Below are 16,780 nucleotides of genomic sequence, written 5' to 3'. Positions count from 1 at the left end.
GGCGCAGCCACAGATATACAAACTCTTGTAAATCTGGGGCAGCGTCAAAAGCAATGGGTGTTGCGGTGGAACGCCCACAGCAACACCCAATGCATGCCCCTCTGCCGCAGAAAACTGTGCCGCAGGGGCCTATATTTACAAGGCGGTGTTAAGCTACAAAAAGTGACTTGGCACCACCTTGTAAATATGGCGCAGTGCACAGTGCCATTGGAGCGTCACAAAAAGTGATGCTTCTGTGGAGGTAGGGGCATGTAAATATGCCGCTAAGTATTTTTGTCTTTGTTTTACTACAGGCAGCCAAACAATGCATTTCAGTACTTCACTTTCTATTTTCAATAAACCTTTCCCTATTTTCCAAAAACACTCTTTCCAAGCTAAAAACCACTAAATAAATCTGTAATATAATAGTACATTGTAGTAAACCTATGTAACATGGATATGTATTGCCATCTGAGGGTTCTGGTGGCATTTATAAACCACTTGTTCATTCAGCTTGGTGGATTGACTATTCTTAGTAAACACTACTCAGAGCAATGTCTTTGCAAGAACTCCAGCAATTAGACCCCCAAGCAAGCTGGCAGACTTGCGAGTCGCTGCCCATATACATCAACATCAACTGCAGCATTACCTTGCTTTACCTGTGGGGCACTCTCAGAAAAAAACACCTATTGAGGCCTGGCTTCCATTCGCCGTAAATATCATGCTCACGCGGGGAAGAAAATCCTACACTTCTAAACTGTAACATTAAGCACTCAATCAGACATGTTTTTATTAGTGTTACTGAGCCCTATATAACGCTGTAGCAAAGTAACAAGGATGACATAAATAGCATGGGATCCTACAAAACTCTTAGACAGTAAGGATGAATCGAAAAGTGAACACTCTGGACTGTCACAGCTACCCGGCTGCTCTCAAGCCATGATGATAGCGACTACTGCCTTCTAGTTCTGTGTGATCTCTCTACAACCTTGGATAATGTCCATCAAGTTTTTATCAACTTCCTGTCAACAGACATGGGGATGAACAACATCATACTGTACAGGCTCGCCCCTTCACCAACAAACTAAATTAACCCAGAAGCACAAGTCGAGATCCCAGCAATGCATCAGTGCACGTATTTTCGTATTCCAACGCAAAATTATATTTTGCCAGTTGGGCACCCTATTTTCTCTAAAACAAAGCCTTTTTTGCAATATGGAACTTTCTTGTCGGTTAATTTGGTACTGTATTGTAGCTGCCTGCAATAGCCCGAGATGTTAACTGTCATAATGAGAATGATTCTAAAGTGGAGATTAGTCAAATCCAGATGACAGGCAGTGAGAATACAGTTCAAACAGGATAAGTGCAAACAAAGCTACTGAAACACAACAATAAAGTGACTGAGCTAAATAAATCATAGATGTGAGAGTTAGAGGTTCCTGCAATTTACAGTGATGAGAGCAAGCAGTAAATCAAACAATCATACATAGCATATTTACAGAGCCAAAGAGCAGGCATCAAGTAAATACTATAGTTGTGGTCTGAAGCAAACAATCCAGAAATTTAATGAAGGCTTCTCGAAGGAAGCCACACAGAAATGGGCCAGCACCAGTCCATGTGAGAGCTGGGTTCTGACCAGCATTGAGACAATATAGACAAATGTTTTAAGTTTGGTCAGTGGTTGCATCTATTCAACTCCTTGTTGGTATGACCACCTTCAGATGTATGCTTATCACCAATAGCAAGAAGAATATCTGATCTGTGAAAATGGTATGCAAGTGACCATTTACTGTGTGCCCTCCCCTCTCCAGCTCCCTCATGAAAAAACAGACTTTTACAAATTGTTATTTTCTGTAATGAGTTAGCAAAAACTGAAGAAACAATTTCAAGACAAAGGGCCAGATGTATCAAGAATGCCTTTTGCGAGTCGGAAATAGCGATTTTTAAGAAATCGCTATTTCTGATTTGCAAAATGCAATGTATCACATTTGCGATTCAGTAATAGCGATTTCTTAAAAATCGCAAATGCTATTACCAAATTGAAAATTGCGATACCGGCCCCATTCGCACCTATGAGCCTGTAGGCCCATATTTGCGAATTTTTTGCATTTCCAAAATTGCGAATTCCTAACTGGAATTCTCAATTTTTGGAAATGCACAGTCCAGGGTGCTGGGGGCCTTAGGCCCCCTCTACTGCGCCCCAAAAATTGTTTTTACAACATGCAAGGTACACACATGCCAAAAGGGCATGTGTGCTTTACGTGTAAATTATAAAAATGCATTTTAAGTGCATTTTTTAAATTTGCACATTGTTACCATCAAGTTCAAGTTGGTGGTAAATAGCGATTCCTAAATGCCCAATTCGCATTTAGGAATTGCTTCTAACATGTGCTTTAGAAATCACAAATAACAAATCCTTATTTGCGATTTCTTATTTAGAGAGTCGCAATTTGTGACTCTCTAAACAGGGTCGCAATTTTAAGGAATCGCTATTTTAGCAATTCCTTAAAATTGCTTTCAGAATGCCTTTGATACATTCTGGAATGGCTTTTTGCATTCGCAAACGGGCATTCGCACCGTTTGCAAATGCAAAAAGCTTTGATACATATGGCCCAAAGTCCTACAACCATGCTACTGAAATCAACATGTGAATACCTCTTGATGCTTATCACCACCCATGACGTGTAAAGATGTCCTCAAAAGTGAACTCATCATGAGCCATCTGGGGAGTAGAACACATCTCACTTTCTATGAGACTGGAAGTTTGGACACATATCCATATGTAAGCAGTTTTAACTTATTTTGAGAGGACATTTTCCCAGTTCAAGCAAGGCAGCTATTCTTATCAGCAGAGGAAACGCTGAGAATGTACTCCAGTTAAAATATGGATTTACCCATTGGCGTTTGTAGATTCTCTGACCCCTCTGAAGAACTCCACCACAAGAGTAAAACAAAATATGTATCGTTTGGTAGTTTCTACATTACTCCAACTCAGACACTCTGCAATATGTGCAGTAGCAGCTGCTGTCAATGACGCTTGGTTGGACAGCCTGATGAGCAGGGGGAATAATAAAAAAAAAAAGTTGTAATTATCATTTTATTTTTCTGCTTCCTTTCAGCAGCGGGGTGACGCTCCTCTGCCATAACAGAGGTGCCACCCCTAAATATGTGTCCCTATTCAGACTCCAGATTTTTATTGGAAATAATCGAAGCTAAGCGATTAGGGTATTTCATGTTGTTGTACTCTTCTTCTGAGAAATGTCTGTCTAACAAGATTTCATGCACTGAAAAGAAGCAAAGTGAAAATTCCATATATATATATATATTGATATATATATACAGTTTTGTTGGTTGAGAATATCCCCATCCTAGATACTGCTGTCATATAATGAATGCTCTGTGTATTTAAGTGTTTCATATGGTACCAAAATTCTGCTTCATGCTGATTCAGAGGCGCAGAAAAAAACATTAATACAAAATCAACTGCAGAATGAAATAAACACCGACAGTCAGAGTAAATTGGAAAATATTGTTCACTGTAAGTGTGAGTGCAGTGATTTTAGAGCATCCTCCCTGTAGATTCAGAAATAAGAAATCTACAGAGAGGTAACCAGAATTATGATAGCTTGCGATCTGTCCCGTAGCCACCTGAGTCAGTGTACCTTTTCCTAAAACTAGAGACCCTACATATGCTGCAGAGGTTTACCTGGAAGCACAAGCTGGCACTATTTATAAATTATAGGCTTCTCCATATTATGTATCTCGCTTCCCTGGCAAATTCATGTGAATGCTTTCCAGCTGGACCCATGACGCGCCTGCCCCCAGATTCAGACACCCATGGTGCGGAGCACCGGCACTTATTTTAGATGGTCGGGGCTTATTCTTCTGTCTCAAGCATTTGCTGCGAGCAAAAGACACATATGGGAAAGACGGAGGAAGGGAAAAACGAAAAAGCGTCACAAAGGGAGAAAGTAGAAAGCTGCAAGAACGAGATGAAGGGGCAGGGAGTGGCTTTATATGGATTGAAGAGGCCCGAGATGGCTTCAGGATTACGCCGCCTCAGTATTCTGTGTTCACACGTTTAATTGCAGCAGCCTCGTGTTTTAGAGGGCGGCTTTGGGCACTGGGACAAGGGCCTCCAACAAATTCCTGTGAGAGTGGAATATCGCTGAGAGAGAATGCATCTGAGACAGCTCCACGTCAGGCATCTGGAAGCACGGAGGTCTCATATCGAGAGACTGGTCACCTGAAGACTTTGCACTATGGCCAGAGCACCTGAATCCGGATGGCTCGAGCAAGCGGACCCTGAATCAACAACCCTTGTGGCTCCATGCGAGACTAGGATGTGGTCCTGTAGGCTGTTCCTCTGAGACGTCTTTGCTGGGCCTGAGATAGGCAAGCACAGTCCACACAGTCCTGTGGAAGCCCGTGAAAGGGCCTCGAGGAGACTCCTGCTTGATGGAGATCTGGCACGAGAGGGAAGACTGCCGCTTCTCTGCCGCTGGACTCCCAGGCGCCCCAGGCCGTCACGTCATCTGCAGTCTTAGGAGGTAGACAATCTCCAGAGTCAGAATGCCGTCCAGAACTGTGTACAGTGGACTCCCCACTGCTCCAGATGCACCCGCATCAGAAACTGTAAATAGACTTTGACCACATGAGCCCAGGCAGGACCGGATCGACTATATCCAGTGAACTGTGAGGTCGTGGACAAGCAACTGAAGTATCTGGACTTCATCCACACCGTGTTCGTGCCCAGCTGTACCTGGTTAAATTATGGACTCGTGCGGAGGTGTCCGGGTGCTCCCAGCTGCACCATGTCCACTGCAATTCTGCAGTCTGCCTTTTAGAGGCCGAGAGACTGATTGTGGTGCTTTGTTATTGTTTCTTTTACAGGTTGGACTTTTGTTTGGTTCCTCAATAAAGTTTGGGAGGGATGTCGAGTCCAGCTGGACTCATTCTAGTCTTTCTGCCAGCCACTCTGCTGAGGGCTGGTCTTACAGATGTAACCCACACCCACCCAACACAGGCGTCACCAGTCAGGTGACCCTGCCAATAAAAGGGGCCGGGCGCACGTGCCCGAGGCCAGTTCAGTACTACCCTACCACCGTGTCTGCGTCCCTTCCTTTACTAGCATGAGGGCCTAGGGCCCCACATTACAACTGGCACCTTTTTATTTACAATTTAAGCACTGATCATATCCTCCCCAAGAAGCGTGAGGCGAGAGGCAGATTCAGAATGAGCCTAGAAGATACCGGAAGCACAACCCATGCCCAACAGGAAATGCTGGGTGAAAGCTTCCCCTGGCCTAAATAGAGTCTCTCCCACAGGCCATAGTCTCTGTCCCGAATATGTCCTCTTCCAAACACTTACGGACGATTGTAGGGATATATGATGGCATCCTTTGTGAGCACCCCTCGCCTCTCCACTTCCCTTTCCCTTCACTTCACTTCCTTCTCCTCCCCTTCCAGCCTTCCACGTCTCTATTTAGCTTTCACTTTGAGTATGAGTGTGGCACTCGAGGATCTATTTACCTTAGGTCATTCGAATGGCCCCGATATGTATGGCGATTACAAGCTTTAACCCACCATTTCCTATGTGCATGGGTTATGCTGCCACCAATCTCAAGCCACGAGACGGTGAGGCGGGGGCGAAGATTAATAAAAGTGCTTTTAGACAACCTGTTTTATGTGTCTGAAGTGCACACAATAAACATCCAACAGAAAAATAATCGGAGCCCTGCATGGTGCAGTTTTATATGGAAGGATGTTATTCAGATCAGAGCACATCCTGCTTTGCAGAAGTGCCCTCGGTATAGAAATTAGCTTAACTAAAATTGCAAAGGCCCCTGAACCTATTTAGCAAGGAAAGGTGGCAACTGGCAACAAGCCACTGTTTTTCTGTCAAACATATAAAGTTATTCCAGCTTCTTTTATTATTTTTAGCTATCCGCCTTATCCCATTCATCAACAGCTATTATTCAATACGTTACTCATCAAGGTTCTCTATACCCTGCCGATAACTCTGGCGTTGGAGTTGGTACTTACCTAATTTCTCGACCCTCTCGAAAATGCATGATGAATTCTCCCAACACAGCGGCTTCCAGAATATCCAATTACGTGCCTGTTATTCGGTGCTACATATTGAATTGCAGACCAATGTCTACTTCAAAAAACTGACTTCAACCTATTGGAACCTAGATTAAGGGAATCCGATATAATTATCGCGTTCAATATATTTACATTAGTAGCTTTAGACTCCGGTAGTTAGGCAACCTCAGTTCTTATCTTTATGAGTTTATAACTAACAGTAACAGTCAGAGTATTACAATATGTACCTAATGTGTAAAGATAGGTTGGGAAGAAGCATGTCTCCGAATATTTTTATCTAAGGTAGCCTAGTATGTTTTATCTTGCTGTGTTGTGTTTTGTGATGTTTTCTGATATTTGTGCATCGCACAATTGCAATAAGTGTTGACCTTTCCCTGCCCCTCCTTGCGAGCGTGGTAGAAGAAGTGAGTGGAGGGTATCCTGAGCGAAAAGGCTTGGGAATGGTACATAAAGGCCTGAGAAAAACTCTATTCTTACCATGTCGTTCTGTCACTGCTGTGTATACAGGTTTTTAAAGGATAATCTTAGTATCAACAAATTTCAACCCATGCAAATAGCGTTGCCTCTTTGGTCGTGTAAACATGGTTCATTTTGAATCCCGGTTCTGCACAGCAGAGAGCCTCCAAAGAGATCTCAGAATTACTGTTTATTAAGATAGGGCCCATTTTCACAATTCATTTGAGAGAATACAAGGGCTGTGTTCCTTTGTAGACGGGAATCACAGGAAAAACAAGCATTTGCAATGCAATAGGTCTCACATAGAGCTGTTGGTATTGTACATGATAATGACAACCTTGCATTTGGGAACCTATAACTATTTAGTCATGCAGCACATTACACCTTTATCATGAATAAACTGTGCTTATGCATTCCTTCATGTACTTGGCATTAGACTGTAATTGTCTGAACAGCCCCTACAGAGCACCACAGTAAAAATAGCATTTGGAAGAAACATGGTCCTACAACCATATATTCATCTCCTAGAGGCCATAATCACATAAAAAAGAATGATAAAGAACATTGCAGTGTAAGCGTATAATCAGCCCCTTGAGGGCATAGTGTATTACACATTTTCAGGCCTAGCAGGCCTTTTAAATATCATTTATCTTTGGCGTCTGTGGCACAACGGTGCAGTGCCACAGGTTGTTACTAGATGCCTCTGTAGAGTCAACAGCTGAAGGTGGCTAGATGTCCCTGTAGAGTCAACAACAGAAGGTGCAGTACCACTGGTCATGGCTAGATGTCCCTGTCGAGTCAACAGCAGAAGGTGCAGTACCACTGGATGGGGCTAGATGTCACTGTGGAGCCAAAAGCACTCAGAGTACAGTGTCATAGAACGCTGCCAGAACTTCTTCTGACATCAGCAGCTCAGTGTCCCCCAAACCCGCAAATAGCTATCGAAGTACCAGGTCCTAAGTGAAATGGCTGAAATATTTAGCCATGCCATACATTAAACCTTTATCAGAAATAAACTGTGTTTGTGCATTAGCAGAAGGTGACATACCACTGGTCATGGATAAATGTCTCTGTGGAGCCTACTGAGTTCATAGTGCCTTGGAGCAATTAGCACCCTTCAGCCCTTGGAGAGCATAGTGCATTACACATTTGCAGGCTGAGCAAGGATGTCAGAATATTACCACAAACAAAGCCTTTATAACACAAACTCCTCTCAACTGTCAAAACAAAAGTTCCACCTATAAAATAAAAGTTCAAATGTACATTGAATGGTAGATAATGTTTTGTTTTTTGGGCCCCTCTAACCTAGTGTGACCCACACGATAGCATGGACGGAAAGAGCACATTGTTCTGAATGTTTTAGTGGTGGTCTCATTGCCCTAGGACCACCACTGGCTGAGTTATGGCCAAAAATGTGTTGTAAAAAGAATGCCTGCAAAGCATGTGGGGTGAGTTTCCCACGTGCAATGAATATTGTAGTATCAGCTTTTCCACTGTGCAGGGAGAGCTACTGTTGAGGATTTATTCCTGGGTTAATTTAATGATATACAAAGCCAAAAATGTACAAAACACACGCACGACACAACTACTTGTATTTATTATGTAAAGTAAGGACTAAGTGAAGGACAAACGCAGAAACAAACCGTGCCCTTGAACACAAGTGCTTACAAACAAGGCCCTTAAAACACCAACTCCTCTTAGCTATAAAAACAAAAGTTTAAGTGAGCATTTAATGGTGGAAGAGGTTATGATTTGTGGGCCCTCTATGACATAGTGTGACCCACAAGATGGTCTGGACAGAAAGAACACATCATTCTGAGTGTTTTGGTGGTGGTCCCATTGCCCTAGGACCAACACAGGCTGAATTATGGCCAAGAATGTGTTGTAAATGTTATGCCTGCAAAGCATTATGGGGTGAGTTTCCCTGAGTGCAGTGAATATTGTAGTATCAGCTCTCCCGCATTCCTTCATACTCTTGGCATTAGACTGTAATAGTGTAAACAGCCCCTACAGAGCATCACAGTAAAAATAGCATTTGGAAGAAACATGGTCATATAACCATATATTCAGCCACTGTTAAGGATTCATTCCTCAGTCGATTTCTGCTATATAAACCCGCAAAACAAATGTACAAAACAAAAGCAGGACACAACTACTTGTATATACTGAATATGTAAAGTAAGGACCAAGTGAAGGGCAAATGTGGAAGACGAACTGCATGTGTGAACACGAGTGCTTATTGACAAACATAAGAGGAGGAAAGAAAAAAACATAGTCAGTCCAAACAACAGAAAAACATTCCAGGCGTAATTAAACTGTACTTGACCGATGCACCTCAACCAAGTATAGGAAGTGACGTATTGGCTGCCAAACCAGTTAGGAGGCAACAAAACAAGAGCAACACTGCCTTCAACCTATGGTAAGTGGTAGGCAGGAGCAAAGTCCTATACTCATTTCAACAGATCTTGCAGACAGTGCATGCACACTGTATAGGCTCAACCTAAAAATGAAGAGAAGACTTGCCCACTCTGCTGACTGGAGGAGCCAAGGTGAAGCCTTTGTACGGGATGAGTTCCAGTTTACTCAAAGAGTTGATTAAGATAGCATGGAGCCAAGCTCCCTTGAACCAGGTGGTGAGAAGATGGTGGTGTACTGTCTATTGGGGTTGAAGCAAGACCCAAATGTGACAAATCCAACAGTATGTTTGTAGACTTAGGGCCTCTTTATGACCCTGGCGGTCTTGAGACTGCCACGTTCGCGGTGGTGGTCTGACTGCCGCCAAAGTGACCTTGGCAGTAGCGCCACAGTCAGACCGCCAGCACCGCCAGTCCCTCCTGTGCAGCGCCGTCCTGGGTATTACTCCCCCCCTTTCTGCCAGATTTACATGGTGGTAGCACCGCAATATAAAGGCTGGCAGAGACGGTGTGCAGGGGGCTCCAGGGAGGCCCCTGCACTGCCCATTCACTTGGCAGTGCAGGGGCCCCCATGGCCAGCCCCGTCGCACTGTTCACTGTCTGCTTTGCAGGCAGTGAACAGCGCAACAGATGCTAGGGCACCCTATGCACTGCAGCATTGCCGCCGGTTCAATTAAGAGCCGGCATCAATGTTGTAGGCTGTTTCCCACTGTGCCAATGGGAAACTCCTAATGGGGCCTGCAAGAAGGCGGCCGTACTGATGGCAACCTGACTGTGGGAGTTTGGTGGACTGCCTTTTCCGTCCGCCAAACTCATAATGGCCCCCTTAGTGATGGTCCTAGTCAAATGGGCTACAGCCATTAAATAGAAATTGCCTGAACCTCAGCAGTAGTACTGGAACTGCAATCTATACAAGGAGCACAAACTGAAGAGGAGATTAGAAGATGCCTGTGGTACAAAGCTGGAAAACCAAAGCAGTACTGGGTCTGGTCTCTTTATTGTTAGTAAGAGCCCTAAGTCTGAGGACAAGCCATTGTAAATGTAAATATCATTGAGCCATAAATGTGAGATAAATGTTTTTTTTTATTTTTTACTAAGGAAACAGTGGAGGACGCTCATCAGGTGATCAATTAAGTTTTGTAAAACCATTTATCCTTATAAATATTTACATTCCTCCGAATTCAAAAATGTAATTAAGGTAAATCTACAGAAATTGAAAGAAGATTTCACAAATTTCAGGTGTAGTTACTCCAATTCAATATTTATTTTATTTTACTTAAATCAAAAAAATCAAAAATTCTCCCTCTATAGCTAGGAGAATGCTCTCACTGAAATAAGCCATTTTGATAGAACTACTGGATACAGGACCATGAATAATTTTACCTCTTCAAGGGTTTCACACCTATCTGCTACCCTAATTCAACATCATTTGGTAAACCTGAATGGACATTTTCCAGCTGACACTCCAGCTGCTGCTACATTCAGACATGGCAAAGAATTAGAACTTTTTGATAGCTATACACACAGTATAAAGAATTACTTGACTGATGAGAAAAACAAAGATAATTATGAATATTGGCCATGTGATTTGGGACCCAAATTTAATGCGATCCATCTTCTCCTGGACTGTTTGATTCTCATGAGGGAAGGAGGAACATTTTAAAGCTATTATTTTTAAGATTAGAGAAGTTGATGCACTGCCTATATTAGTTTTCATAGACATTCGAAGTTTCGACTGCACTTGCACTTCATATTAATACTGTCAAAACAAGAATGTTTGCTGAAATGTAGTGAAAGTGTGGGGTACGACTACCAACATAAATATGAGGGTTATTGTTTTAAGTAGAAGACTGTTTATTTTTAACTTTGATGGATCTATTGGGACTTTTGACTGCACTTTATTTTAAGAATGCTTTAAAAGAGTGTCATTTGAAAACCTCTTGATGTAAAATGTGGGGTATTACTCTCCTCAGACAATGAATTGCTTCGAGTGTTGGAATTGTTTTATGTTTACTAGCTGATTTGCATTTTGTCAAATTTCAAAATGAATTGGCATTTGTAGTATGTTATCAATTTCTTTTGTTTACATTTCTTTGGGGCTTAGGCGTGAAAATAAACACATTAAGCTGGTATGAAATTGCTCTTTCAGCAGTAGAAAGCAAAAGGAGTGGTGAGGCTTGAAAGGTGTGGCAATATGTTATGGCTATTACTCCCTCTCACTTATTGGGGCAGACCTTTATAGGAATCTCACCTTAGGATTGTTTTGCTTCATGAAGGACTCAAACAATGTCGCTGTCAGCAGGTCTCCATGAGGAACAGATAATCCACCCTCTTGTCAGTCATCAGGTTGTGGAGGTGATATTTCTCCTTTGCTAACGTTTGGATCTTAATGGAGATGCACTTGAGCAATTGCAAGGAGGTAGGAGGAAACATCTAAATAGTGGAGCAGGGTGGGTGAAGGAGTGGATGAATCAATAGGAGAGGAATGAGGATGGAGGAAGACCAAAAGAGAAGGTAAGAGTTTAGGAAAGTTTTGTCAGTGGTGTGTGCAAAATAGATGGTATAGTGGAAGAGCACAGGGTGTGAGCAAGGAGGTGAAGTAGGTGAAGAGGGATCTGGGGTGTGAGTGTGCAGTAGGAAGGAAGAGGGTGGTTGAGTGATTTGCAAGGGCTAGCAGGATAGGATACCTGTCACATCTGTACAAGAGACTCGAATCAGCCAAAACCTAATTCAGGCCCCTAGCATGAAAGTGAAGGTGGGGTAAGTAAGTGAGATAGGAAGGGATAGGGCTGAGGGGGACGAGAAGAGTCGAGATATTTTGATAGGCATCTCAGTGGTTTGTGGATGAGGGAGGAAAGGAAAAGGATGAAGACAGTATCCTATAGTATGAGGAGAGGGATTTGGTGTGAGAGGGTGGGGCAGAGGGATTTGGTGTGCGAGGGAGGGGCAGAAGAAATGAGGTCTGTTTAGTGCAGTGATTGAGGCCATCGGATAAGAGGGCTGGAGCAAAGAAGCAGGCGTGATGTGTGTATGGTGTTAAAAGGAATATTAGAGTGTAGGGCACAGAATGGGTGGATAAAGACGATTTTCATTTTCTAAAGTCTCGTTTTATGCACAGATGCACTAAACAGATTTAACTCCTGTTGCTTCAACTGATGCTGAATGATCATTAGATCAGATAGTATGTGGCACTGAGGACATGTTGATGGCTGAGGACTTACATGTAGGGATCCTTGCAGCAGCAATAACACACATGACTGGAGGTCGTAGCAGATTATAACGTGATTTTCACCCAGGAGTGGAATATACCACAATCACAGTGATGTAAGAGGAGGAAGGTCTGAGAATTATCTAGGCCTTGAATACTACTTTCGCGTCGATCAGTTGTTGGAAGTTGGACTTCTGAGAATTATTCAGTCTTCGAATACCTTAGTCGGTTTCACTAAGGAGTAATGTTCCTCCGTTAGCTTCAGCATTCAACAATTATTACAAATATTTTGCCTAGAAACTGCATTTTATGATAAAGAAAAAAATTAGACTAGGGCTTGGTTTCTATTTACCCTTTCCGTGTGTTCTCTATATATTTGTTTGCTTGTCATGGTATCAACATAGTCCCTTTCAAGTTGCACCTCTTAGACGATGCATCAACAAATTCTATAAAAAACATTCTTAGAAGACGAAGAATGTATTAAACCCGGTGCTTCAATTTGTGCTTGTTGATTCCGTTGCGGGCACAGGCACTTAATTTTGAGGGTCGGCACTTGTTTCTCTGCCTCAAGCATTTACTGCGAGCAAAAGACACCTATGCGAAAGACGGAGGAAAAGAAAAACAAAAAAAGCGTTACAATGGGACAAAGCTGAAAGCTGTAAGAGTGAGCTGAATTGGGCAGGGAGTGGCTGTAAATGGATTGAAGAGGCTCGAGATGGCTCCAGGATTACGCTGCCCCCGCATTCCGTGTTCACACATTTAATTGCAGCAGCCGCATGTTTAAGAGGAGGGCTTTGAGCAGGGCACGTATTTATTTGCAAACTAAGCCCTGATTAAACCTTAATGATTTCCTGGTTTTTTTTTTTGCTCCAGGTATGTTAACCGTGTACTGGTTCACGATGTGGCTGTAGACCAAAAATGGTATTTCCTCTGTAACTCTTGGCTGTCCATTGACGTGGGGGAGTGTGTCCTGGATAAGGTGTTTAGTGTCGCAACAGAAGAGGACATGCGACAGTTCAGGTACTAATAATGAATCTTGCAATTTCGTAGCTACTAATGTCCACGGAAATAACGAAAGGTTAGCGTAGCTTGGAAATGTGATCATAATGTTTATGTTTAAGTATATTTCCCTCTATTTGTATTTTCCTACTTAAGAACGTCAAATTAGAAGGACTTCCATTAAAGGAGCCCAAAGAGATCTATATCTTGATAGTAAACATAAACAAATTACATACTCATAGAGAAAAGTTCATAGAAGAAGGTTAAACGATTTATAAAAATGAAATGTGAGAAATAAAGGCAAATCACAGAATTTAGATCAGTTTGACTGTCTGGAGGGAACTACCTCCAGGCATTAGGCCATTGCTGAAGAAAGCTCAGTTCTAGAGGAACCTGGTCACAATACCTGGAGGCACAGCGGACCTCTTATATAGATCGTGCTTTGTCTAAAGGCCAAGGGACTCATGGTGTACCCCTTACAATCAAGGCAGATGTTCATCGTTGGATATGTCGAGGATACATAGAAGGTGACCTTGAACTGTGGGATCACAATGCCATCTCAGGGTTTTAGTGACATGCCCTACCAGATAACCAAAGACAGGCTGTTTGTATATGTCTCTAGAACCCGAGATTAGGTGAATTTAGAGCTTGAAAACTTGGTTTGGTTTTCGCGATTTGTGTAGCACCCACTTGCCAAAAGGAGGAGGCTGGGGAGTCTCAGTTCTTTATTTGGGTCTTTGTTATTGTTTACTTGGTAGTCCCCTGACATTTTAATGGAAATTATAAACACATGCTGGGTGAGTCAGGGCCAGATCTTCCATAAGGTGAAATAAAGCAGAAGCCTTATTGTGATGACACACACTGGAAGAAATAAAGTAGACTCAGTGTGGGTTTTGTAGGGCTGAGTGATGGTTCAGCAGGCTGCAAAAAACATATACCGAATACTGACACAAGAAGAGGAAGAACATAGACAGTCTTGCAACAAGTAGAACAATGTACGTGGCTATCTATTAAACCAAACCTGTGCATGCTGAGTACATACACTAATAAAACAATGCTACACTCTTTGGTACTTTTATAGTTGACAGGTTTTTTTAAGTACATATATGTATATGTCATATCATATAGTTCATCACAAACTGAGACCCCACCCAACAGTGAACCCCTCACAAATAAATGTTTTACTGGCGTAGCTTAGTTTACATGTTTTTAGACATTCATGCTTTAGTTGTGTAGCATGCACCCATTACCAAATCTTTGCAAGTAGTGCACATGAAAAAGTGTGACATCAAAATAAAGGCTGTATAGGAGGACACCAATGTACAAACAGAGGACATGGAAAATAAAGCAGGAGCTGGTAGGGAATCAGAAGGACGCATAGCAGGCCTGATTCACAAAAGGCACCTTGGAGTACGTAAAGTAGTACTACTTCACATACTACAAAATGCAATTCACAAGCCTCTCTGACCTTTACTCTATGGATATCTCCGTCCTGGTAGTGGAGATCTCCAAACACATAAGTATAGGATGTAGTAACAAATGTGGGAGGAGCAAGGGGAGTAGTGGGAAAATGAAGAATAGTTAGTACAAAGTGGATATAGTTAAGGAACATTTGAGGAGGGGTTTAAGGAAGGGCATGCTCATATAAAACACACACTCATAAAAGTACAACAATCTCTATCCACAAAATACACTTCTAATTCTACTGGAACACTAATAGTGACAAGCAAAAAGGGCTTAAATATATACCCCAACTATGCCATGGAGTAGGTCAAGTACCACCCATGGCCAACATTGGCACTGATGGACCATTTTGGTATGCTCTAAAACAAGGTTGACAAATCCTTTTGCCCTAGCAGGGGAAACAATAAATTTAGCAGCACATTAATCAACATTTAATTTACAGTATGGCCAATCTGGCCACAAAATGAAAACCTGTTAGAAATGGGTTTTCTGGTTGGCTAGGGTATGCACCTCAGCCAGGCAGAACTTACCCACTCTAGTCAGGGCAAGGGAGTTACACGTCCAAGATAACCCCTGCTCACCCCCTTGGTAGCTTGGCACGAGCAGGCAGGCTTAACCCGGAGGCAATGTGTAAAGCGTTTGGACAATACACACACACACATGTGACGCAATATCCCCACCACAAAGGAAACACAACACCAGATTATATGAAAATATACTGTATTGTACACAACGCAATTATCAGACCAAACATCACATATCAGTACTATCCTGCTACCTTAGCAGTTGTCAGAACGTTACACATTAGTTACTCTGCAACCTAGCAGTAGTCACACATAACACACAGGTTACTCAGTATTCTGCAACATAAGCAGTAGTCAGGAAAACACGTTATTACATCACAGCACTTGTCATCAGAATATCATAAAATGCCCATAGTAGGAACATTAGAAAACATATGGCAAGTTAGAAAAACATATTAGCTAGCACGTCCATAAAAGGAACATTTGCATACACATATGTAAAAACATCAAACGCAGGTAGGTAATATATGAATCAAACAAAAGTCTGTAGAAAGAACTTTGGATTGCATCTATATTGGTCCTTTAAACAGTACCTGGTTGGATGAAGGCACCTCCAGTACCTAGAAGGCGAACAATGGGGCCCCCGGCGCTCCTATGCGCAAAACGGGGGCCTCCCTTATACTCTGGGGTCAGAGGAGGGCGACATGCACCTCCTCTCTTTTATAGACAGGCCCCTCCGGGGACCGTGATTGCTAGGGGGCCCCCCAGGGCCTCATCCGGCCCTCACGAGGGGGGCCAAAGCCAGCAAAAACAGCTTAGGGCAGGAGGGGGGCACCACGCACCCCCTCCCGTTTAATGACAGGCCCCTGCCGGGACCCGCAATCTCTGGGGGCCCCCCGGGCCTCCACTGGCCCTTCCACCAAGGGGGGGGGCCCACAATAATGCCAGTTTTTCCTAACAGCAGAAAAGGAGCGTCCTGCTCCTAACGCATAGGCCAGGGGGAAGGGGGCACTCCCTGCACCCTCCCCTGGTCCTACCGTGAAGCCACAAGAAGATTGGACCCCTCCTCGGGGCCCAAGCAGACACTCGCCTGCACCCGATGCGGTGCACGAGTGTTCTTCCAGCTTCCCGGGCCACTGCAGTGATCTTATTTAAAGGGGCACAATGCAGCAAGGAGCCTACGAGCTCCCAAGGCTCCATAAGCGCGCTGCAATCAGCGCTATGACAGCCGCAACCACGGAGAAGCACCCCTCATGAAGAAACGGATGCAGGGGTCAGGGGCCACAGCACCTTGCCCCTGGGGAGCAGAATCTTAAGACAAGGTCCTCAGGTGGAGGGCCCAGCTACAGGCCAGCACAAGGGAAAGGCAGCAAGTGGCAAGTCCTTCACAGTGACCAGGCAGGTCACAGGTCAGCACAGCAGCAGCATTACATGGCTGTTCCTGGTGAGTCCTTTCAGGCTTTGGTGTCCAGTTCCAAGATGATTCCAAGAGTCTCCAAATTGTGGGGAAAATTCCCCTGTACTTATAGTCAGTTCTTACAGTGTTTTACAGTGGTAGGGAGAGGAGGTTCCAGCCAGTTACAACTGGTTCTGGGAGTGCCCCCTCTCTCCTTTCAGTACAAGCTCCAA

The 16,780-nt window shown here is 43.4% G+C and overlaps 1 protein-coding gene across 1 annotated transcript in view; it reads left to right on the top strand.

Annotated features, from left to right (window-relative positions):
- LOC138267136 (polycystin-1-like protein 2) overlaps nucleotides 1-16,780 on the top strand; it is an 835,832-nt gene that overhangs the window by 619,265 nt on the left and 199,787 nt on the right. Inside the window, exon 27 of the mRNA XM_069215990.1 lies at nucleotides 13,038-13,184. Coding sequence (XP_069072091.1) covers nucleotides 13,038-13,184 — 147 coding nt within the window. The remainder of the gene's footprint in view (nucleotides 1-13,037; nucleotides 13,185-16,780) is intronic.

This window comes from Pleurodeles waltl, chromosome 12 (genome assembly GCF_031143425.1).
Source record: "Pleurodeles waltl isolate 20211129_DDA chromosome 12, aPleWal1.hap1.20221129, whole genome shotgun sequence".
In the NCBI taxonomy this organism is placed as follows: Eukaryota; Metazoa; Chordata; class Amphibia; order Caudata; family Salamandridae; genus Pleurodeles; species Pleurodeles waltl.
This window is presented reverse-complemented; position numbering and strand designations above follow the sequence as displayed.